This window comes from Carassius gibelio, chromosome A13 (genome assembly GCF_023724105.1).
Source record: "Carassius gibelio isolate Cgi1373 ecotype wild population from Czech Republic chromosome A13, carGib1.2-hapl.c, whole genome shotgun sequence".
Taxonomy (NCBI): Eukaryota; Metazoa; Chordata; class Actinopteri; order Cypriniformes; family Cyprinidae; genus Carassius; species Carassius gibelio.
In genome coordinates, this window is record NC_068383.1 from 17,902,640 (window position 1) to 17,928,255 (window position 25,616).

Genomic DNA, 25,616 nt, shown 5'->3' on the forward strand with positions numbered 1-25,616 from the left:
TAAACTGTCATTCGCCTCCCTTTAAGAACTTTTTATATTTTAAATCGCTCACTTACTGCATCCTCTCTCGTCTGGCTTTATTAGTGTATAATTTCTCTGTCTTTCACAATATTGAGCAGCAGAAGAGACACTCACACAGAAACCGTAATTGGATTTCTGTGCGTGTCGCAGCAAGCCATTAGAGACCGAAATACACTCATCAGGGGGGCTTCTCGCAGAAGGATGCGCGATCTTGAAGTCATTATTTTATGAGTGACACTTTTGAGTTTTGTAATCTCCAGGGATCGGAGACATGCCTGTCTGGTGGTATTATCCTGCTTTTCATTTAGATAATGAGGGATGCTATGATGTCAGAATAGATGCACTACAAGTACTTGAATACGGCGGCTCTTCAGTGTGAGAATATGATGTGTGGGTTGAACTTTTGAGCGTCTTTTGAGGAGTTTTTATTGCCTGTATAACACACAGGAAGCTTCAAACATATCAGAAGTGGACTGACTCCATTTGCTTATTCATCAATATATTTCACTCCACTTAAAAATGTCTTCCTCTTGTTCTTCCCTTGCCAACTTCTCTCTTGAGATTCAGGCTAGCGCTGTGGTAATCTGTAATTAAGTAGTGGCCTTTCTCGGGCGTGAGGGTAATTGCTCTGTCCTTAAGAACTGAACCCATTTCTACTGACCCACAGCAGGATGCTGAATTCGATTGGTCAAAGTTTGCCAGCAGGGGGCAGTGCCTTGTCACACATACTGTACTGCATTTCTCTTCATGCTTCTCTTACTCTTGTTATATTAGCTAATAACTCTTCATTATTAACATCTAAAGAAAGAGATGAATCTGTATTGACGGCCAATTTAGAAAATGCAAACAGCTTATCTTACGAAACCATGGTGAGAAAGATGCAGGGAACTGGGTACACCCGTATTGTGTAGTATTACAGTGTTATTTATTCTTAGACAATAAGTAACACATCTACACATCTCATCAGTTTATGTGTAGGTTGCACTTACAGATATTAATTGGGTAATGTGAGTGGAGATTATGAGTGTAGCAACGATTAGTCTTAGTTAATTAATATTCATGAGCTCTTCTCTATAGTGATGTCTCTAAACCTATTCTGGCAGCACTGGCTGAGATTCACTTTGTCTACCATTTTCTCTTTTCTAGCTTGTGATGAGTGGATTGCACTACCCAAACCAGATCTTCACCACGACGTCAACCGTTTTGGACACTCGGCTGTGTATCATGATGGGTAATGGGTCATTTCTTACTGTATTTTTGATCAAATAAATGCGGCCTTGGTGAGCTTAAGATACTTTTCTCTAAAGCATTTAAAAAAAATGTTACTCCAAACTTTAAAATGGTAGTGTCTACATTTGTGCCATGCTGTTGAATACCACTGAAATTAAACACATCCCTCAATTTCTAAAAACAGCTGAAGTCTATGTGGCATTAATATACATTAGCTTAACCTAACAGCTATACACTTTTTAATTGAATTTCTTCCCAAATTAAACTCATGACACTTTGTGTTCAGTTTGGGACAAGTGTGTCAGAATATTTTTTTTAGACCGAATCAGTTATTACTGTCCTTATATTCTTATCATGACCATGTAAGCCAGTACTGTATTATGGGAAACCATGTTTCATACAAAATCACTAGGAAGGAACACAGCCAGGTTGCATTTCCATATCACATATCCAAGAAACCATTATCTTACCTAGAAACCAAACCAACTCAAATGCTAATCATGAGTAATTCATTAAAGTTATTTAACAAAATAAGAGCATCATATTTGTGCTGTCAAACTTGCCATTTAAACATGCTGTTTAATTTGTTACATATACGGAGTCAAAATGATTTCCTGTTGTATTTGAGTCCTGAATGTTCCTCTTTAAAAGTGTTTCTATTTCTGTGGCATTTGAATGGTGATGCAGTAAATATGAAGTCTATTTAAATCTGCCTGTAATCTCCTTCATACGGATTAGTCAGATGAAGTCATGAAGCAGAATCATTATCCATAAATAACATATCTCATTAGTGCTTCAGATTGCCAGCTGAACAAACATGAGTCTTGTAACCGCACTCATCCACACAGTCACACACTCTCACACAAGACGGTCTAGAAGACTCTTTCTTGTGAGATTTTGATGTGAGCTTTGTATTCTTGCTCATAATTCCCCGCGTCATTGTCAGTGCCGGTGTGACCCCTGAGTGACCCCTCTTTGGGGAGCTGTGGCACAACACTGCTTTCGCTGTTTGACTTGTCAGTCTCGCACGCTTTATTCATTCTTCCTTATTCACACTGCCCTCTTCCTCCTCACCCTTCATACCTCTCTTGTTCCTTCAGAGATACTCGAGGTTAACTCCGTCTCTTTCTGTGTGTGTGTGTGTGTCAGGGTGATGTACGTGTATGGAGGCTTTAACAGTCTGATGCTCAGCGATGTGCTGAGGTTCACCCCTGCGAGCTGTGACGCTTTCTCAGAGCGGCTGGAGTGTGTGACAGCTGTGCCCGGTGTGAAGTGTGTGTGGAACTCCTCTACCTCCACCTGTATGTCCTGGGACGCAGCGGCAGCCCATGACACGGAGAGCTTGAGAAGCACCTGCAGTCCCAGAGGGTGTAAGTGACGGGAACAAAGAGGACGTCTGCTTCCTGTGTCTCTTTTGAACTATTCAGACAGGATTCGATTTTAAAACAGTTGAAAAAGTTACAATTATTACATTTTATTTGGCAATATAGATAAGATATCTGGATTTTGCTGATTTTTATTTATTTTTATTAAAGAAATAGGTATTTTTTATTTGGCAAGAACATATTAAATTGATCAAAAGAGATAGTAAATACATTTATAATGATATAAAAGATTTCTATTTCAAATAAATTTCAGAACAACTTTCTAAAAATAAAAAAAATAAAAAAACATAATTTGCACAAAAAATGTCATGTAGTACCAGTATTTTCAACATCATCATCACCAAATCAGACTGATTTCTGAAGAATCATGTGACACTGAAGACTGGAGTAATGATGCTGAAAATTCAGCTGTGCTATCACCGGAATAAATTACATTTGAAAATAGAAAACATTGGTTATTTTCAACTGTAATATTTCACACTGTTGCGGTTTTAATATCATTGTAGCTTTGATCAAATATGCAGCCTGTCATAGGCCGGGAAATCTTTTAGTTGTAGCTATGAATTTATCACTAAGAGTGATGAATTATCGCTGAGGGTTTTCTTAACTTAAAGGGGTTTATTGCACCGGCTGCTGGCTCTCCTTATTGATGTGAAGTTTTTTTTTTAATGCCTCATGGGATACTAGTGCATGAGAAATTATGGGTAATTTGCTCTAGTTTTTCTTTTTTACTGAAATTGTGATTCTCAACTTAATTCGAATCCAAATCAGAACTGTACATCTGCAAAACATTAAGAACTAGGAAGAACTAGTCCTGTCTGAATAGATGTTAATAAATGCAGTTGCTTACAACAGATTTATCTGTATGCTTAACTTTTGTTCCAGAGCGTGGCATCACTGAATGCACAGTTGTATGCAGTAATTTATGTGTGTGCTTTCCAGATGCAGATGGTGAAAAGTGTGACCAATATTCAGACTGCTACAGCTGCACAGCAAACACGAACAGCTGCCAGTGGTGCGCTACGGTCTGTGTGTCTGGTCATAGTAACTGCACCAGTTCCCCGGTAAGACTCAACATTTAACACACCATGACTTAAAGAAAAGTGTGTGGAAGAACACATTTCAGTTTATGAATTTGCGATACTGGGACTTTGTTCTTACGTGTCCAATCTGTCTGCCGTTCTGCAGGGTGGGATAATGGAGTATGAGGCGTGTCCAAAGGATAACCCATCCTTTGTGTGCAGCAAGAAGACCAGCTGTAAAAGTTGTGCCACCGATCAGAACTGCCAATGGGAGACGAGAAATCAAGAGTGCACCACCCTCCCAGGTAATGAGGACTTTTGACCTTCAAATCTTACAGGAAGTTCAAGAGCAAGGTCATATGTAAATAATGTGTTAGTGCTAGTCCATTGCAAAAACAATTGCAGGATAACACATTTTTTTGAATGAAAGTATAAAATATATAATATTATTGGGATAATATCACTATTAATGTTGTGTTATTAATTGTTTTGTTTATTTATAAGTCATTTTTGTAAAAGGCCATCATATATAATAGTAATATCAATTGTATTATTTAATATTCTTTCTATTTTATCATATTATATTATTTATAATCTGTTACAAAAGCATTAGCAAAACATGATTTAAAAGATGAATTAAATGTATTGTTGGGACAGCATGGTGTAGTAATGTTATTAATTATTTCAAATCGTCTGTCCATCAATAATAATAATAATAATATCACTATTATTATTATTTTGTTATTTCAAAGGCCTTAGTTCATCATTAAAACTCAATGTCACAACTGCCATGTTTGTCATATGTTAATCTGGATCCGCTTGTGTTTTAGGGAATATCTGTGGGGAGAGTTGGCACCTGGTGGGGAACTCGTGTCTGAAGCTGATCACAGCCAAGGACTCGTATGACAACGCTAAACTGGCGTGCCGCAGTCACCAGGCGGTGCTGGCATCCCTCACCACGCAGAAGAAAGTCCAGTTCGTCCTCAAAGAGATGCATAACAGATCATTGCAAGTGAGACTGCGTCTTTTTTCCTTATGACATGTGGTGATTTCACGACTTTATCACCTGGGGGGGTGTGAGGCACTAGTTTTTGTAAAACTCTTCACACATTAAACTGAATTGAATGTGACTTGTTTTGTGTGCTTCAGTCTAAAGCAGTGATCACTCCGTGGGTGGGTCTGAGGAAGATCAATGTCTCTTACTGGTGCTGGGAGGACATGTCCCCCTTCACCAACTCCACGCTGCAGTGGCTGCCGGGCGAGCCCAGCGACGCTGGTTTTTGTGGGTACCTGGCTGAGCCCACTTTTAACGGACTAAAGGCGGCGACCTGCGTCAACTCTGTGAATGGGAGTCTGTGTGAACGACCAAGTAGGAAAGATGCACATGAACACACACACACACACATACACAGAGCATTAACTAGTGCTCACTTGTCTTATTTCAAAAATATTATATTACGGTATATTATATAAATTCCTGTTTTTTATATATATATATATATATATATATATATATATATATATATATATATATATATATATATATATATATATATAGAACAGACCAAAAGTTTGGAAACATTACTATTTTTAATGTTTTTGAAAGAAGATTCTTCTGCTCATCAAGCCTGCATTTATTTGATCAAAAATACAGAAAAAACTGTAATATTGTGAAATATTATTACAACTTAAAATAATAGTTTTCTATTTGAATATACTTTAAAAAAAAAAAAAATTATTCCTGTGATGCAAAGCTGAATTTTCAGCATCATTACTCCAGCCTTCAGTGTCACATATAGCATCCAGTCGATCACATGATCACATTTAGAAATCATTCTAATATTCTGATTTGATTATGATTATGAATGTTGGAAACAGTTCTGCTGTCTAATATATTTGATGAATAAAAGGTTAAAAAGAACTGCATTTATTAAAAAATTTTTTTCGAATAATATATATTCTAATAATATATTTTCTTTACTATCACATTTTATCAATTTAACACATCCTTGCTGAATAAAAGTATTGATTTTATTTTTTATAAAAGAAAGAAAAAAAATTACTGACCCCAAATTACTGACCAGTAGTGAATATTGTTATTACAAAATATTTATTTTTTAAAAACATAGCTTCTTTTTTTTAATTATTATTATTCATCAAAGTATCCTAAAAAAGTATCACATGTTCAGAAAAAAATATTAAGCAGCAGAACTGTTGATAATGAATCATCATATTAGAATGATTTCTAAAGGATCATGTGATAATGATCCTAAAAATTCAGCTTTGCATCACAGAAATAAATAATTTAAAGTATAATAAATGTAAAAACAATTATTTTAAATTGTAATAATATATCACTATATATATATATATATATATATGTATGTATATGTATATATATATATATATATATATATATGTATATGTGTGTATGTATGTATGTATGTTATCAGTCCTTTTAACCTGTTATAACCCCCGTTTTTTTCTTTTTATTAAGGCAGTTGAACCATATTTTCTATTGCTTATCAAATTATGAGAATCTTTAAAGGACTCCACTCTTGTGGCTTTTTTTTCTCTCTGCCTCTCTCATTCCTGCAGCGAACCACAGTGTGAAGCAGTGCCGGACGCCCTGTGCCCTGCGCTCTTCCTGTAGTGAGTGCACCAGCGGGAGCTCCGAGTGCATGTGGTGCAGTAACATGAGGCAGTGTGTGGACTCCAATGCTTATGTGGCGTCCTTCCCCTACGGCCAGTGCATGGAGTGGTACACCATGAACAGCTGCCCACGTACGTCTGACTCTCGGTTAACAGATTCATGCCTGGCAGCCTGTGTCTTGTTTTCTCTTTGTAAATCGAAGATTGAACATTTGCATCTCTTCTGTGTATTGACTTGTAGCAGACAAAGCAGCCTTTACAACTGACATAAAATCAATTGAGATGAATATACTAATAATAACTTCACTGTCAAGGGTTCACTTTGAGGTGGTTGCTCTGCATGATCCATTTGATAAACGGGGGTGTTTTTTGTATTGTAGCGGAGAATTGTTCTGGCTACAAGACCTGTGGTCACTGTTTGGACCAGCCTGGCTGTGGGTGGTGCACTGATCCCAGCAATACAGGACGGGGCCAGTGTATTGAGGGCTCTTACCGCGGTCCGATTCAAACACTGTTCCACGCCCCTTCCTCTTCAGGCCCCTCCCTCATTCCCGCACCTCAGCCAATGCTGAACGTGAGCTTGTGCCCAATTGAGGGCAGCTACAACTGGTCCTTTATCCAGTGCCCAGGTAAGACTCAAGTGACTTCTGAAAGTTGTTCTATACTGGTTGAGTTTATGATGAGTATGAATGAATATTGTGACGCTTAATTGAATTGGATAACAAAATGTCTCTCGATGCTTATATACTTAAACGTGTTTAAAATTAAGCAACATTGTGAATATTGCAGTGCTTTTTTTTTTTGGTGTTTTCAACATTGGTAATACTAAAATTGCAGCATTTTAGAATCATTTCTAAAGTGGAGTTATGCCATCCCAGGAATATAATACATTTTAAAATATATTAAATAGAAATAAACTATTTCAAAATTGGAATGATGTTTCACAATATGAATGTTTTTGCTGTATTTTTGATTAAATAAATGCAGCCTTCTTTCATAAACATAAAAATAAATCTTATAGACCCTCACAAATGATATTATATGTCTTCTACTAAAATTTTTAAGATGATATGAATTAAAATGATTAAATATAATTGGATTAAAAAAAAAACAAAAAAAACAACAACAACTGGAAAACATGCCTTGATCATTCAATTCTTAAATAATAATATTTAAATATTGTGATTGTTGAAATAACCTTTTTAATACATTTTAGAGAAAATTGTATTATTACAATGTACAGTGAGTATAGAAAATATATTTTTTTAAACCCAATTAGGTGTAAAACACACTGTGTCCATCTTCATTTCAGTCTGCAAAGCAACAATATGTGAATATTTTAAACTGAGTGATTATTTTCTATACCCACTGTATACAGAAGCAGTAAATAACTGAAAAAGCTGCTTTTATCTCAGCTTGACTTCAGATAATGTTGATCATGTTCCTCTCTCCCGCAGCGTGCCAGTGTAACGGACACAGCTCTTGTGTCAATGCGAGCGTGTGTGAGAGATGCGAGGACCTCACCACGGGCAAACAGTGCGAGAGCTGCATCTCCGGTTACTATGGCGATCCCACCAACGGGGGCAGCTGTCAGCGTAAGTTGAAACACAAGCCCAGGCCAAAATACAGTTGGCTTTTGTTGCCAGTTTGAAAGAATCTTAACTGTATGTGTGTGTTGGTCATTTGCAGCTTGTAAGTGCAACGGCCATGCCAGCATGTGTAACTCCAACAATGGCAAATGCTTCTGTACCACCAAGGGCATCAAAGGAGACCGCTGCCATTTGTAAGTGCACGCGCACACACACACACACACACACACACACACACACACTCTTTCTGCCTCAGTAACAGGAGGTTTTCTCCACTCTGCCATTAGAAGTCATTTGGCAAATGTACGACGCATAGCTTACCGTTGTCTTGTCTATATCAAACTCTGTTCTTTCTAATTCTGCTCGTTCTCACTGTCTGCTTCTGTTTGATTCGGTCCCTCAGGTGTGAGGTAGAGAACCGTTACCAGGGCAACCCTCTGAAGGGGACGTGTTATTGTGAGTGTGTCAGTGCAGCTGATGGCTGTTCACATCCTGGCTATTGGAGTCATTGAGTCATTTTCAGAACTACTCAATTTGTCCTTATCGGACTAAATCAGATAGAAACCACAAATAGAGTGTAATACTTTCAATATGATCTTCTATCCTTTTCCTTACACACAACTGTATCTTTATCTGTGACGCACAGACACTCTGCTGATAGATTACCAGTTTACCTTCAGTTTGTCTCAGGAGGACGACCGCTACTACACTGCCATCAACTTTGTGGCAACTCCAGATGAGGTACGGTATGCTGGAAAGACTTTACTGTTCAGAAAGTACTGTTTTTTTATTTTCTCTTGTACAGTCATGGTCAACTAGGTGTCAGTAAATCAAGGCTGACATCTACCTTCATTTGCAAACACAACAAACAGTGAACTAATTTGATTGACGTGCATTTGGACATCTGATGTTCATGTCATCAATCAAGTATTTTTTCCATACGTTTATTCAGCACTTCACTGTTGAACAGAGGAAACAATACAGCATCAAGGGGGTTCACCAAGGGTGCATTATTAAGTTAAAATTGAGCAGAAAGGCAATACATCAGAACTGTATATATGTTTATGTATATGTGTGATTCTGGACCACAAAACCAGTCTTAAGTCGCTGGGGTATCTCTGTAGCAATAGCCAACAATACATTGTATGGGTCAAAAACATTTATCAATGTTTCCACAAAAATATTAACAAAAATTTGGAGACTGGAGTAAGTGCTGATGAAAATTCAGCTTTGCCATCACAGGAATAAATTATATAAATGTTTAAAATAGAAAATATATTAAAAAAAGAAAAGTTATTTTAAATTACATTGTAATACTATTTTACAGTTTTACTTTTCCAATGTGTTTTTGGTATAATAAATGTAGCCTTGGTCAACATAAGAGACTTTTATAAACAATTGAAAAAAAAAAATTAGACTCCAAACATTTGAATGATAGTGTAGTTATATTTTTTAGGAAATTTACCATCAAAATATTTGTAAACATTACATACGCAAGCAGGGATGTCTCTTTTTTATATATATATATAATATGACTTTAAATTTAATGACTTATGACTTTTATTTGATTAAAAAAAAAAAAAAAAACAATTCTTGAGGTGACACTCAAACAGAAGACATAGATATGCTTCAATTTGTGGATCATGCTGTGAATCATACTGCTGATATGCAATGGTATAAACGGTACAGCAGTATGTCTTCATAGCTTGTAAAAAAAAATTTAGGGCTACATTTTAGAGGGTGTATATTTTTCTTTAATTCTTTCATATTTTGTCTTGTTTTATCTGAATGTTGTTGTGTTTTTTTTTTTGTGTTTTTTTTTTGTATTTCTCTTTCAGCAAAATCGAGACCTGGACATGTTTATTAATGCCTCAAAAAACTTTAACCTCAACATCACATGGGCTACCAGCTTTGCAGGTATGGATCCCAGAAATCTTGTGTTACACATATATAGTAAGCACGTCATAAATGTTAAACTCACTCTTCCTTCCTGTAACCCTGCATTTCTTCCTTTCTGAGCAGCTGGGACTCAAGCTGGGGAGGAAATCCCTATAGTCTCCCGCAGCAACATAAAGGAGTTCAAAGACAGTTTCTCCAACGAGAAGTTCGATTTCCGTAGCAATGCCAACATTACCTTCTACGTGTATGTCAGCAACTTCACCTGGCCAGTCAAAATCCAGGTGAGAGGAGTCTGCATATTATTGAGTCTACACAGCTGTGTGTGTCTGTACAGTCTGTATATTCACACAGGCCGTGTCCTTTTATTATTCATCATATGTCTTTATGGAATTACATTTAGTTCAATAATAATGAACGTAACTTTATAAAACTGTAACGTAACGTAACTTTTTCAGAAACTATCAAACATATGCCATTACAAAAAAAAAATTAACTCAGTCGCACAAATTTAACAGGGTCTTCAAATATGCTTCATTCTTTGTTAATGTTTTTCAAAGATTCGTTTTCGCTGATCGTGGATTCTGAATGCATTGCCACAGATTTCGCTTTTGCTTCACAGTTTTCCGTTTGGAGTGTTGACACAAACCTCTCATGGGGGCGGGGTTAACAGTGATCTACTCTGATTGGATAGTGAGCTTTTGATGGACAGGTGCTCTCTGACCGGGAAGTACAGATGTCACTCAGTGGTGCGCATATTGAAAGCTCTCACGGTGATTTAATAAGGTCTCTACCAGACAAAGTGAAAGAAATTTATATTAAGCTCATACACAAGTTCTACCCTGTAAAGAAGTGTATACAAAGATTTATATCTGACATTGATCTTACAAGCTCTTTTTGTTCGAGTTCTGTAGAAACTGTACACTTATTTTGGTCATGTCACTACACTTAGAAACTTTGGGATAACATTGGTGTGTTTGTCAAGTATACGATTTTGCCAGGCTTCTCAGTACATATGAAAAACATTATATTTGGGTATTATAACTCTGACCCCACAAACGAAAATATCAGTTTTGTTATTAATTAATTTTTTTTCCTAAACAAATTTCACATTCACAAATGCAAATTCTCCAACTGAAAACCTGTCTTCTCTGTTTTCCTAAAATAAATGGAAAACTATTTGAATGTAATCTCAGTATCTACTAATAAGAAAGCTATAAGGACTGTTAGAATTTGCTAGAATTTTTACACAAAGTTCTATTTTATTCTTTATTGTTTTTTTTTTTTTTTTTTTTTTTTTGTGGTTGATATTATGTGATGTATGTTTACACTTTTGTATGTTTTTTTTCCTCTGCATTAATAAAAAAGAAAAAGAAATAAACCTTTAATATTTGACCTTCGATCGTCTCAGTAAAGATGAGCTTTCAGGTAACACAAGCTTGATTCAAGCTGCCTTGAAGGACAAGAGCTCATCTTTACAGAATGAGATGATCGGAGGTCAAATATTATTTACATATTTAGTAATACAAATCAATGCGAGAGCTTTCCAGTATGCGTGCCACTCAGAGCCATATAGATAGAGAGTTGCGACAACGGAAGTTCGAAATGTTTGGTTGTCACTTGATTCGTGTCGACTTCAAATAGTTCCAGGAAGTGCGTTAGCAGCCATTCAAACTGATAAGAGTAGAGTGGCAGAACTGCGATTTCTGGTAATAAGGAGTCAATAAATGCGTTTATTTTATATATTTATACAACACACCAACATGTATATGTAGCATGAGTATGTAGTTACAGCGATGTTGTTTTTAAAATATCAAATCAGGTAATTTTTGAGAATTAGTGTTCAATTACCATTATTTTAAAAACGACTTATTTCAGGCTAACGTTAAATTGTATAAACACGGGTTGCGGTTGCCTTTTTACGTTACATATTGTTCTTTTTTTCACGGATCTCACATTAACTAATGTTATATTGATGACTTTCAGGTAGTACAGAGACAGGCTGGTGACGGGTGATTTTCAGCTCGCGCAGCACTATGGATCAATTAACTGTTAGAAGCAGTAATTAGCATGTTAAAGAAATGTAAAATGAAGCTTACTGTTTATAATTCTTACAATTAAATATAGTAATATAATTATGTATTATAGATAACATATCTATTATATCTAGTATAATTCTTACAATACTTATTCATGTACACAATATATTCAGGTTTAAAACAACTTAAGCATACTCCTATATAAGCATGCTCACATACTCAAATTAAATAGTAGGCTGAGACCAGATGCTATTCCCACAATCTTTGTACATCATCCTGTGGTCAAAAAGAGGAGGGCCCTGCTCCACGATGCACCCCTAGACCTGTAAACATACAGCAAATGGCTGCTGATTACAGCTATGCTATTTCAGGTGATACATATATAATAAGTACAAACTCGTACTAGCTGAAGTCATATTTGTCATTTTGAAGTGATGTGATATTTTCAATATTTATATATTTTTTAAAAAATTAGCAATACCATGTATTCTGCCTCTATCAATTACAAAGTTTGAGGAAAAAAAGAATGTGGACACTCAGAGAAGGGAAAGTGACAGTGAAGAAACAGAGGACATGGCTAGAGAGGAGAGACAGGGACAGGTGACACTACTCAGTCAGTCAGCAGCAAGTCAGCATTCCAGTGAACCATCAGCCAGTTACCTGGGTCTATTAAAAAAATTAAGAGACAAGAATAAATATAAAAAAAATGCAAAGGCAGCACTAACAAAAATAAAGAATGAAAATGCAGCTCTCTCAAAAAAAAAAAAAAGGTCCCCTCTGCACTCCTGCATCATCACTGATGCTCCATCACAAAACAGTCCAGTGGCACCACTAATCCTCCACCCACCAGCACCCACAGAATGTTACAGTATGTCACTTTTAACACGTTTAAGTATATAATACAGTTTTATTATATAATATAGACAGGTTATATAATAAAGACAGGTAATAGTCAATAAATCACAATGACTAAAAACACTCCACCCATGTTTTTGCAAACTCAATTCACTCTACCCCTCCCCCACGAGAGGTTTGATCTCTGTGGCAATGCATTCAGAATCCACGATCGGCGAAAACGAATCTTTGAAAAATATTTACAAAAATGAAGCATATTTGAAGAGCCTGTTACATTTGTGCAACTTTCTTATTATTTTTTTTTTCATTTTCATTGTGTTTTTCTTCTTTTTGTAATGGCATATTTTTGATAGTTTCTGAAAAAGTTCAGTTCAGTTTTATAAAGTTTCGTTCAGTTTTATTGAACTAAATGTAATTCCTTATGTCTTTGGCCTTTTTTGTCTGGTCTGGAAATGATCTGGCAGAGCCCCCCCTTCTTCTCCTCCCCTCCTCTTTTCCTTTCCCCCTCCTCTCTTCCTTCACTTTGGAAAGTGATCTAACTTATCCTCCTGTGCTAGCACGCGGAAACTCAGAGTTTGGGTTTGATTTTCCGTCCACTATTCTAGAGCACGTTCTCTCCTCCACTCATGGAGAAGGGGTGAATTTCACACAGGTAACGCCTTACTGTCTCTCTCGTCCGCCTTTCGCTTCTCTAACTGACCTTTGGATGCCACGTTTCATCTAACGGAGGTTGTATGTGCAGAGCGTGAATGGGTCGCGGCGTGGTAACTCTGGAGGACAGAGGGGCTGTTGTCAGGCATTTAGAGGAGAACGACGAGAGGGTTTGGGCTGGAGAAAAACACAGCGCTCGAAACCTGCTCTGTAAAGATGGCAGGCTGAGACTGAGAGTGTCAGAAGGAATGTTAAGTTGAAACACATGGCTCTTCGAGAGAGAGAGACTGAGAGAAGAGCCTGAGAGGAATAAGAGAGATCAGAAAGTTCACAGTTCCAGCCTTCTGTTTCTGCCTCTTGTTTTCTTTTTGCCTGTGGTCAAAGAGTCTGCAGCCTCTGTAGTTTCTGGCCAATGAATGAAAGCATGTTCGCATGTGAATTTAAACAGGAGTATAGTACAGTAGGAGCGTTCATGTGATGAGTTTCTCTGTGCATGAATGTCACTGGACTCATTCCTTCTTGTATTATTCAGAGACGAGTCATAAATTCATAGGTTGACTTGATGAGGAGTGTAAACACCAGGGCTGTGTCACGCTATCCAAACATTGCTCTCTTTGTTTGAGTAGTGCGACACGTCAACTTCTGCCTCAGCCAATGGCACGAGTTTGGGGTGGGACTGCCTGTTTGTGCAAACAATGGCAGATGGGGGCAGAAAAGTGTATGAGACCCCAAACGTCAGAATCCAAATTTGGAATTTTGCATTTCACAGTGGTTCAGAAATAACACACTCCTCCGTTCATCTTGAGTTATTAGTCAAATGTTTGATTCTGCAGGCTCATGTTCTGTCAGTGTTGATTGCGGTACACTTGTATCTTCCTCCACAGATCACACAAAATAAAACCTACATTATTTACACTATTTAGCTTACCTTGGCAGGTTGAGTAGAATGTGCACTCTTGTTTAGTTTGGGTACGCACATCATTATGCCTTAAATCATGACTAACGAGCTATATATAGTGTTTACGTCACACACACACACACCGCGTGAATGCCGTGTGAGACACAGGTTGTTATGTGTGAATGACAGTGATAAGTTGGATTGCTATTGTTTCATGTTGAAGGTGTGTGGGTATCAGTGCTGTGAGTCAGGCCCCGTTTGTCTTTGAGACTGTGCGTCTGAACATGAGGAGGCTGTGGCGTCTGAGCGAGGCCGTATCAGCGCACAGCATCTGCTCAATGAGAGCTCCGTGTGAATTCACCCTCCATGCTGTGGACGTCTGGCATGCTCTCTTTTACCCTGTTCTCTCCCTCGCTGAAAATCCTGTGCTTATTTTGGAAATGCCTGGAGGAATGGAGAGGGAACTTCTGAAACCATAGATAAACCGTAATAATAATAATAATTATAATGCATAATAATAAATAAAACTTTTGTGTGTGTGTGTATGTATATTTTTAACACTGTTAATGCTAACTGTTAATAATGCTATATAATACAAATTTTTCAGAGTAAAAATTAGGTCTTTATACATTAAATTATACATGCATTATACCAATTATACATACTGTCTTTTAAATTTTAGGATGGGCTTCCTCACACAAGGATGATCGTATTTGGGGGTCTGTGGCATCTAAAAGATTGAAAACCTCTGCTCTATACCTGTTGTACTGCAGTAGGGCTTTGGCATATAATATCAATCATGACCTGTTGTGCAACAGGAACAATCAACTTTTCTGTTGATCATGTGTGAGAAGAGAGAGAGAGAGATGTATAGCAGCAGGGGGCAGTATTGGTACAGTCAGAAATGAAACATTTGCACTCCTGTCCTATTTAGACAGAAGAAAAAATGCATGTACACAAAAGCATGAAAATGAATGTTTTTCTCCCTATTTAACACCCATTTCTCTTCTCCTCAGATCGCTTTCTCTCAACACAGTAACTTCATGGATTTGGTTCAGTTCTTCGTCACGTTCTTCAGGTAAGGCACTTTGCTTGGGTTATAAGCAAGTATATGAATTTCTCAAGTCTTTGATCTTTGAACTTCTGAAGCCACAGATATTCTCACATACCCATTAGAATCTAAATGGTTTTTTTTTTTAATTAATGGACCCCACTGGGTTGGAGTGTGTTCGGGGTGTGATTATGGCTCTAAGCTCTAATTCACCTCTGGAGGACCTGCTGTAATATGTTATTGATTCAGGAAGCAGGTGGCGTAGACCATATATAGCAAATTCAGCCCATGTTTCTGTCACATACACACATTCTCACACATTCTGCCATGTTACCGCTGTTACATTACTTACTGGTTCCCAAACTGCAAAAGTGTGATTAAAATACGATAATCTCTCAGATGTGGCCATGCATCATGTATGAAGAGACATATGATTCATACACTGCATGTACACACACGTAACATACCAACTGCGGCTGAGGTCGGCCATGGTTCCTCATCATTAGTTATGTCAGCTCGGCCATGATAAATTGCACCAACTCTTCATGGCCTTGGTGGTGTGTGTGTGTGTGTGGGTGAACTATTCCCAGACCCCATAGCCAATGTATTTCAGCTCTGCACACACCTGAGTCTAGAAGGTATAAACATGAACATACACATTTATGATTTCCTCGCATACAACCCAGTTCTTCTATACATGAGAGGCGTATTCATGAGCTTTGACCCCGTTACCATGAGGATACCAACGCTCTGATCTTTAGCACACCTGCGGCTATGAAACTACCTCTAATTCATAAAACATGAACAGCCCCGCGTGGGCTTCAGATTTGATCTTGGCATGGCTCGTTGGAATGTGGTCAATTCTTGGTTTCCGTTGTTTTCAAGAACATCCAAAAACATACTGATTGTCCTCTTTTGTTCCATATCCCTTTTTGTCTTGTGTGTGTGTGTGTGTGTGTGTGTGTGTGTGTGTGTAGCTGTTTCCTGTCCTTGCTTCTGGTGGCGGCAGTCGTATGGAAGATAAAACAGAGCTGCTGGGCATCACGGCGCAGAGAGGTCAGTGCCGTAGCATTTCCCTTGTTACCTGTGGAATTTCATTGACTTCCCTTGCCTCTTGCTGCTCTACACAGCTCAGAACCATCCCATTAATGTGACATCAGCATCTAGTCAGGCTGGATAGATCCATCCATTAGGCTGTTTTTGGACCTTTCCACTTTTTTTAATCATTATTTGTTTTTTAATGGCTGCTTTACTTAGATGCTTGTTGAAAAGCCACTAAAAGTAATTTATCCAAATATCATCAACTAATATTTAAGCATTTACATTTTTTTAGGTAGAATTTGAGCTTATTGATGCATTTCATTGAATCTGCTTTTCTATTTCACCATTCCTTCTGGTCAGAGGCTTTCCATATACTTAGGTAGTACTACAGTACATACAGTTACTTTTCTACTAAGTTTAATGGTGCAATGCAAACATTTTTTACAGTACATTAGTGCACCTTTACATCTCAACTACAGTACTGCATCCTGCCCCTTTTGAGTAGCGATCCATAAACTCAGAATGGGCAAATATTGGCCAATTATTTGGTCCTTCTATTAGCAGTTTTACCCAATTCTGAAAATGAAAACTACTCTAGTGGTTTTGAAATAGACTAATATAAACCAATGTTTTTTGATCACTTCAAATTCCAGTTTAGTCAATTAGTAAAACTTAATGTGCTGTTAATGTACTTTTAAAAACAATTTGTTTGTCATCAGCTAATTAACTGATTTATTACATTGTGTGGTCAGATTTGTTAAAAAGAAGAAAAAGTGCTGGAATAAGAGCCTTGGGTTTACAGCCCCCGCAGAGACGGAAGAGGTTTGGTTTTGAAGGGTTTCAAGAGGCCAATTTAAACCATGCAGAGGTGTTTATAAGGGCTAATGTGAGTGTCCTTTAAAGGACCCTCTTCACCATCTGGCTTAGTGAAGTGCTCTCATCCAATAAAAAGTGCTAATACTTTTTCCTCTATTTCAAACAACAATCATACATGCGTTTATATGCGTACATGCACATCACTCCCTATCCCAGTCTTGAACGTTAAAGTTTTGCAATCTTCTAACCTTTTAACTTCAAGCATGTATTTTACTTGTGATTTCCATGGTAACCAGACATAGAGGGCTAATGTAGGGCTAGCGTAACCCAGCAAACAGACCACTCAATCCTACACTTGCACCTGATGATATATTTTTATTGCTCTGATCCAATTCTTCAAGGACTGTTCTTAACAAGTGCCTGATTAGCCTGGGGTGGCATAATGGTTATGGAGCTTGAACATGTATATTTTATTTGTACAATGTGTAATTTATATTTGATTCGTTTATTTTATTTATCATTATTGTATTTTTATTTATTTATTTTGTATAAGCTGCGTAGTCTGAAATAGGCCACTTTCATACTATGTAACCTACAGTGAACAGAGTTTTCCCTGAACAAACTCCTCTTCTTACGATCATGCAGAATGAGGCATATGTGCTTTACAAGTACCAATAAAAAGCCAATATAATATGCATGCTAATAAGCAACTACCAGTAGTGAGAATTGGTCGTTTAAATAAAGTGTTACCAAATATTTATTTAGGCAATTAAAGAATATAGAATTTCAAGATCTACCCATTTGTAATAGCACGATTTCTATTATTGTTGCTTACCTATTTTTAGTTTCCTTTTAGGTAGTTAGTTTATACTGTATGTACTTTGTAGTCAGTATTTCTTTACATAAGATTTTAAATTGTATTAAATATGATTGTGAATGATACGTGTGTGCCCTGTTTTTAAACACCACCGGCCCATTTAAAGATTTGAAAAAAACCATCAGAGGGTCCCTAGAAGTCGAAACTATAATTGCAAATCAGAAGTGACCTTTTCTCAAAGCACTCTGGGTGTGTGTGTGTGTGTGTGTGTGTGCAAGTTATTACACAGAATTCCTCTGGAGTTTCCAGGTAAATCTTTCAGTGATAAATATCACAAGCCTCGCAGGCAGAGACCGTATCATGACCCAAAAATCAAAGTTGTGGGTTATCAGGTTTTCAGGGACTATCCTCTGGAATTGTTAGATATGCAAATGAGGGCCACTCAGCCGAGATGAGCTGATGCTAACAGACTGCTGATTAATTTCTTTAATCTTGCGAATGTGCGTCATTCAATGTCGTTCTTTTTCTATTTTTCCACATTTTAAAATAAGACCTTGTGCTCCTGCAGGTTTAGTCCTGACTCCTGGATATGTTTCACATTTACGATTGCTTTGGATTATATTTTTGATTTGTGTTTGTGCTTATGGAGCGTTTTAAAAATCTTCTTTCGTTATTGGTTAATGCTCATTTATGACCCAATTAAATGAACTTTCTTCCTAACACTGAACACATTATTTTCCTCACACACAAAGAGAACTAGATTTCAGATTTGTGATGAGCATGAACTTCTCTTCAGTCATTTTCGCTGGTCCTCACACACACTTACACTACCTCTCGCACCTTTATTGATGAGGCTGTGATTTAAACTGACAGAGAGAGTGGCTTGTGAATTAGTCGTAGTGGGAATAGCTGTCGATATTCTCTGTCCGTGTGTGTGTGTGTGTGCTATAATAAGGTGGCCTGATAGCTGGTGTCTCCTGTTTGTGTGTGTCCGTTTTACACTGACAACAAATTCTTGTTACCAACTGTCCAAGGTTTTTTTTTTTATAACTATATATAGTTCTGTTAGTCATCTTTGTTGTTAAAATGTTTATATCATGACAAATCAATTATTTGATCTTATTATCTGACTTTATAGCGGTCTTATTATGAAAACCCAGTGTAACAAATCTTTCCTTGCTACAAAATTGACTCCTTGGAGTAGAAACCAGAAACATTAACATTTGACGGCATGTGAGCATGTCAACAAGGCATAGGAAATAGGTTAGATATTATTATTATTATTATTATTATTATTGCTAAACATCAGAAGAACACATGCAAAGAGTAAAAGCTTATGCTGTTCCTGTCTTCGTGTAGCACTTCCTGTGCTGCATATCGTTGCATAAGAGTATCAGAAAAACAAGCAGCTGATATTTATTTTTAGCAAAGGTCATCATTTCAGTGTGATCTTAAAATTTCTGTGCAAATTGTTTTGTGAACGTGTCACAATGAAACGCGCCCTTTTCAAACAGTCTGTTATTGAAGGATGCTTCAGTTGAAAAGTATGTTGTATTCAAAATGAGAGAGAGAGAGAAACAGAAAACTAAAATGTGTTATGTACTAAATTTTAGAGCAAAAAAAACTCTACCACCATAAAAGTGGACCATGTAATGAAATCAGTATAATTCAGGTAGTTTTTCTTGATTAACTCGAACTGCTTCTCATAAGAGAGCTCTGGGTGAAGAGAGAGATTTGGTGATCAACCCCTCCTGCTTGTCCTGGAGACAAATGTCATTCATGGATGGCATGTGATAGTTAATGGTCCTCTCTGTGGTAATAATGATAATCTGCAGCTGGTCTTTCTAGTGACAGATGCAGCCAAAATGAGAGAATAATTGATGTTGGCACAATTCATTTTCATCTGTATTATTTTGAAGTACATTTCAGAATTAATTCTGTCAACATCAATTATTCTTTCATTGTACTTTTGATCAGAATTCTTTTAGAATGATTCTTTGTATGTGGGTTTTTGGACAGCTTTTTGAAGGAGCTCAAATCCTTGACCATCTGTAGCAGGTCAAGATTGATGGATTTTAACTGAGGTTAATAACGTCTTTGAGATTTTGGCAGAATGTCTTCTTTTTTCAGCAGAGGAACAGTACACGGACAAAAAAAAAACCTCCTGAAATCCTGGGACAGTTGGTAAATGTAGTGTTGCACTGTTGCAGGAGAGACCAGGTTGGGTCCAGCTGGTTCTTCTGATGTCTTATTTCTGAAAAAGCCTTGTTGACTTTGTGTTCTTTAATGCTGAAGAAGTCATCCTGACCCTCACGATGGAAAGGTTTGAGCAGGGACTACAGTTCCGGCATAAAAACAGCTTGTTTGGCAGCAGGGGGTCTCTGGCGCTTGGAGAAATGTCTTTATCTTTTTCATAATGAATGGCAGGGCCTCGCAAACACTGCACTTTCTTCGTTTTTTGTGCTGTCCTGTACAAAGCCTCATCTCCCTTCCCAAGACCTCTCTTCTCTGCAAAGCAATGTCCTTTGGGTGTTGTCTGTAGTTTTATTTATCTGTGGTTCGGGTTGGGATGCACTTTCCTCACCAGCACAAGATTGAGCTATTATTGCAGTCAGTTCTGTGGAGTTGAAACCCTTCTCAGACTGTTCACCTCTGTGCTAGTGTTTTATTTGTCTTGACACATTTCACGCTTCGCCTGTGTGAGATGATTAAGAGAAGAATAACATGATCAGAGCTCCTCTGGGGCAAACTACCCAATCAGTCGTACTGTATTTTGTTCCATCTCTTCTTGAGAACATGAGCGAAGTGAATATGACTAACTGTCTATAATTAGGGAGTATGTGACTCAGGGTTTTATGATTAAATGTCCCGTGATTACTGCAGACCACACTAGAAGTGATAACCTGCTAATTCACAAAGGAGAATTTCTTTTTTCTTTCTTTCTTTTTTTTTCTTTTTTTGTCTCTTAATTTTTGATTTGTTTTCAATTTTACTTGAAAACTGCAGTTTCTATTTATAACTATGCAGTATCCACTTTTTATATTATTTTAATATTTATTTTTAATAAATATTAACATTTTATTTTGTTAATATAAAAAAATGTCAGTTAAATTTTTTTATTATTTTTTGCTTTTCACTAAAAACAGCAGCATGTATTGTTCTATATGTCTATGATTACATACAGAACTGTATCATGCACAAAATAATTCGAAGGACCATTTATGGTTCAGCATCATGAACTGGATCTGCTCCGATCTCATGTTAGATGGTCTGCACTCTGGATTTGAAATATACTTTTTTTGCAGTATGCTGCTGATAATGCATAGACTTAAATCCATGTGCACTATAAACAGCAAAATGTGTGGTCACATTTATATATATTTTTTTTCTTACTCTCATTTCATTAAGAATCCGCACACTTGGGATTTTCTTCAGGGCTGAGGATTTCCCAATTTTATTCACTCAGAAAGTGCAATGATATTGTTATTTAATTGACTGAAGATACAGATTCTGTGGTGCACATTAATAGTTTCAGTGACATTTTATTTTTTTATTTACAAGCTCTGATTCTTGCTTACCGTTTTCAGTGCTGTTTTTCGTCTTGAAAATAGTTTTAGTTGGCGATAATAACCTTGCAGAGGAGGAGCTGGAGCGATTAGGATAGAGATTGGTATTAAAAAAAAGAGCAAAAGAAGGCCTCCATCCATTCTTTGCCACATTTTCACTCAGTCAGCACTGTCGGTCTCCACCTCTCTCTCAATCTCCCTCTCTCTTATTCCTTCACAGTCTCTCTCCTTTCTCTCGTCACTCTGTATTCCTTCAGAGGATTGAGAGTAAATGCTTGCATCAGCCTCCCCCTTCTGTGTGATGAAGGGATGCGGGTGTAGAGGAGCGCACCCAGGCCTGTATGTGTTTGTGTTTGGACCGTTGTAGTAGCCAAGTTCATCAGGCTCTTAGTTCCTCACAATTGGAGTTCAGATTCCCTCTGCAGTAATAGTCTTGATTTTTCACCCACATGCAGGCTTAAACAGTTGTGTAGTTGAGTAAAAAATAGATATTTGTGTTTTAGACACGCACAACAGAGAAACACACACTCTCCCACCCACTGATGACTCGACACTAAAAACACTGATTTCAGCATGCAGTCCGAGTGAACTAATCTTAACAATCTGTTGCAGTCGAGATACCTAGAAATAATTGGATGCCTAGAAATGGAGCTGCTCTGCCATCAGAATATTTCCCTGTAATGGATCCCGTTTTTACTGATCCCTGTGCCATCTTGAAGGCAACTGGTTATTACAGCAGAGCGGTTCAGAAAATACCAGCAGGACTCATTGGCACAAGCGTTCCTTATCTACTCATGGCCATCAAGAACCAGCTGCAGCTTCCGACTGATTTAAGATGACAAGCAACATGGGCAAGCCTGCCTCCTTCAGTGCGCTGGCCCACATCCGCTGCACAGAAATGCCATGGTTAACGAGAACGTTCTAGTCAATACGGTTCATGCAAGGCTTTCCCATATTCCCTTATCTTATCGCTCCAATATCCCTCAGAGCACGAATTGGTTTTGCTTTGATGCAACAAATAAGCATGGGTTTATCTTGCCAGACTTTATAGAACTGTTGACTTGTTAAAAAAAAAAAAAAAAAAAAGAACCCCCCCCCCTTTCCTCAGTAGCACAAATTGAGGCAGACAGTGATTGTGAGGTCATTTTGGTCAATTTTTCCACCTTTGTCTCGATTTTGAACGTTCCTACATACATTCATCTTTCTAGACTATATCTTAAATCTAAAGTGGGTTTGCATTTGAAAATACATTTTTGAACAAAGTCAAACCATGTGACCAATGTAGTGCCACTTTGTTAGCAGTTTGAATTGTAACATTTTAATTTTTTTAGGTACTTCTTTGACCTGTGAAACGAACCCGTTTTTCCCTGAATACTTTTTGCCTTTGATGGTTTTCTTGTGTTCAATTTTTGTAAAGGAAATGCTCACATATTCTGTCATTGTCATTGTGATTTAGCATTCAGGGGAGATCTCCGTTTTGGAGGCAAGATCTGTTTTTAAATTGTCATTTAAGACAGCCTAAATGTGAATTGCTAGTGGATGTATTCAGCTGTCAGAGCCATGCATACAAATATCAGGCTTCACATGACCACCAAAAGCCTGGAGTGTCAAATCATTTTAAAATGGTGATTTCCAGGGCTTGAAAAGTCAAAGAAATTCATAGAAGTCATCTGAAGGTCATGGAAATCTTGAGTGATTATATATTTGTCTGTCTCTGAAATATTTCATTGACTGGGTGTTGCTCTTTGCGGTAGTGTAATCTCTATAAAATGATTTTTAAAATCCTTATCCAGTAATTAGTCTTGGAGATTCATCGGTCAAAAGGTACAAAAACCCTCAAAAGGGAACAGACAGATCACAGATTGGTGGATGGCTTTTCTGTACAAAATGAGAACAGGTCCAATTTCTAGATGTGAACCTCCGAAGCCTATGTAGAAGCTTTGCTACTTATATTCATTTTGAAAATGTGTTGAATTGCAAGTGCAGTATTTTAGATCAAAACTGCCCCAAAAAGTATTTTTATAAATTATTGAAAAACTAAATTCTGATGCGTGTGCCTGAATGGTTTAGCATGTGAGTTGTGGCTAAAGACACATGTCCCTTTGCATTCTCTCTTTCTTTCTGTCTGCTGCAAGGCAGTGATTTTAATTCCACTAATCTGTAGTCTCGGGGGCTTGTGGGAATAATTAGGCAGTTGGATTACGGCTCATTTGGGGGATTATATTCCTGCATTAATCTCTCACAGTGGCCCAGGTTTATCTCTGGCTGGTTGGGTAGCTCCCTCTCGTTATCTGCCATGCTCTTCCCACTTGTAGCCTTCCGCTCTTGGATTTTCCCATCCTGTTGCTGAGACAATTAGCTGTATCACAGATACAACACCATTATTTTCCAGGCAGTCTCACAAGCCAGTGAAAGGTTCTGCTTTGTTTTTTCTTTTCTCTTGACAACCAACCATCGATCTATGGCTTTGTTCACAGTGCTTCCAATTCCAATCTGTTTGGGGTTACTGTCCCCACTGTCATTTTACAAGTGTTTAAAGATCCGTGTGATCAAACAGTGTGATGACCATCCGTTAAATCTACACGGGTTGCCATATTAATGACTTAAGCATCTGCATGATGCCAAAAGACATGAGAAGAGCTGCCATTTCACTGTAGAAAACCTCTTGATATTTCACCACAGTGATATTTCACTCATGAAGCACATCGAACATCATAAGTGTTTGAGTTTTTCAAACCGCATATGGATGTGATTTATATTACGGCTGCAGCTAATGATTATTTTGATAATTATTTAATCTGTCATTTATGCCTTTTATCAGATTTTAAAAAGTCAGATTTTATTTTCAGTTCTGGTATTTTATATATATATATTTATATTTATTTTTATATGTATATTTGTGAGGGTGTTATTACAGCCTGCCTAATGTGCATACTGAAGAACATAGGCTATGCTATACAAATTGGACAAAAAAGGGTCAAATTTAAACATTACATTTTTTCATATATACATACAAATGGATTTGAGTCGGATGAACCAAAAATAAGATTTTTAACGCCTGCATGTTAAATTATTGATTTGTAGAAATTTTTTTGGACAATTCAAGGCTCCACTGCTGAAAAAACAGTTGGTCTTACCTGGTCTCGATGGTTTTCCAGTGGGTGACCAGCTGACAATAGGCCAGAATCTCTCTAATACCCCCAATCCAGACAAGCCGGGAGAGGCGCAGTGGGGACTGATATCAGAGTGTCCTTGTGTTTCAGCACACAGGCTGTTCTCAGATCAGTATTCAGCATGGCTACACCTGACCATCTGATTCAGCACTGCTTCTCTGCTGAAGGTTGATTGAAAGATCTCTCTTTTCTCCCCCTTCCACATCCATCTTCACCCCTCTGCTCTGTCTCTTTGGATATGCCTTATATTCCTGACGGTAGTTTAAAGCACACATCAGTAAATCTGCACTTTGATGTGCTGCAATGGGACCATGTTGGTATGTGTGTGTGACAGTTGCCATGTTCCCTGGAGCGCTTGCTCGCTGTCTCGGACTATATATGGTTTTCTGTTGTGTATTGGGATGAGCATTCAAACATGGATGGACATATACAGTACACAACAAACACAGACACAGATTAAATGACTTGTGGTTCCCGCAGAGAGGGATGGCAGTCAGACAGTGGGGATTTCTAATCGAGTGATTTGCTGTGAAGAAGCTTGTTGTGCTCTTATCGCTCTAACTGTCTTTTTCTGTCTGCCTCTCTCTCTCTCTCTCTCACACTCACACACACACACACACACACACACACACACACATATATATACACACACACACACACACACATGAGTTTGGTCTGCCATGCATCCCTCGATAATTTCCATTCACTGAAAAGAAGAAAAAGAAAGCAAAAATATAAATATCCTGTTTCTTACATGAACCCTAGTATTTGTACATTTATTTATTTTTCTCCCCATAATGTTGACAGACATATCTGAAAATAAAAACAGCTCTTGAAATTTGAATATCGATACCTGCATGTAACCTTTTTAGATTTTTTTCCCCTCCTTTATTGGAAAATTTGTGCCAATTTAT

General features: G+C 37.5%; 1 protein-coding gene across 3 annotated transcripts in view; it reads left to right on the top strand.

Moving 5' to 3' along the window:
• Positions 1-25,616, top strand: part of LOC128026355 (attractin) — a 49,406-nt gene that overhangs the window by 17,781 nt on the left and 6,009 nt on the right. For 2 of the 3 annotated variants that reach the window (XM_052613414.1, XM_052613415.1), the window contains exons 11-26: positions 1,168-1,252; positions 2,401-2,621; positions 3,579-3,700; positions 3,825-3,963; positions 4,489-4,670; positions 4,808-5,027; positions 6,257-6,442; positions 6,691-6,939; positions 7,768-7,905; positions 8,000-8,093; positions 8,303-8,355; positions 8,546-8,640; positions 9,738-9,816; positions 9,922-10,079; positions 15,255-15,316; positions 16,267-16,345. In XM_052613414.1, coding sequence (XP_052469374.1) covers positions 1,168-1,252; positions 2,401-2,621; positions 3,579-3,700; positions 3,825-3,963; positions 4,489-4,670; positions 4,808-5,027; positions 6,257-6,442; positions 6,691-6,939; positions 7,768-7,905; positions 8,000-8,093; positions 8,303-8,355; positions 8,546-8,640; positions 9,738-9,816; positions 9,922-10,079; positions 15,255-15,316; positions 16,267-16,345 — 2,162 coding nt within the window. Of the gene's footprint in view, positions 1-1,167; positions 1,253-2,400; positions 2,622-3,578; positions 3,701-3,824; positions 3,964-4,488; positions 4,671-4,807; positions 5,028-6,256; positions 6,443-6,690; positions 6,940-7,767; positions 7,906-7,999; positions 8,094-8,302; positions 8,356-8,545; positions 8,641-9,737; positions 9,817-9,921; positions 10,080-10,417; positions 11,177-15,254; positions 15,317-16,266; positions 16,346-25,616 lie in introns of those variants that run through there. The other variant, XM_052613416.1, reaches the window with a different exon arrangement.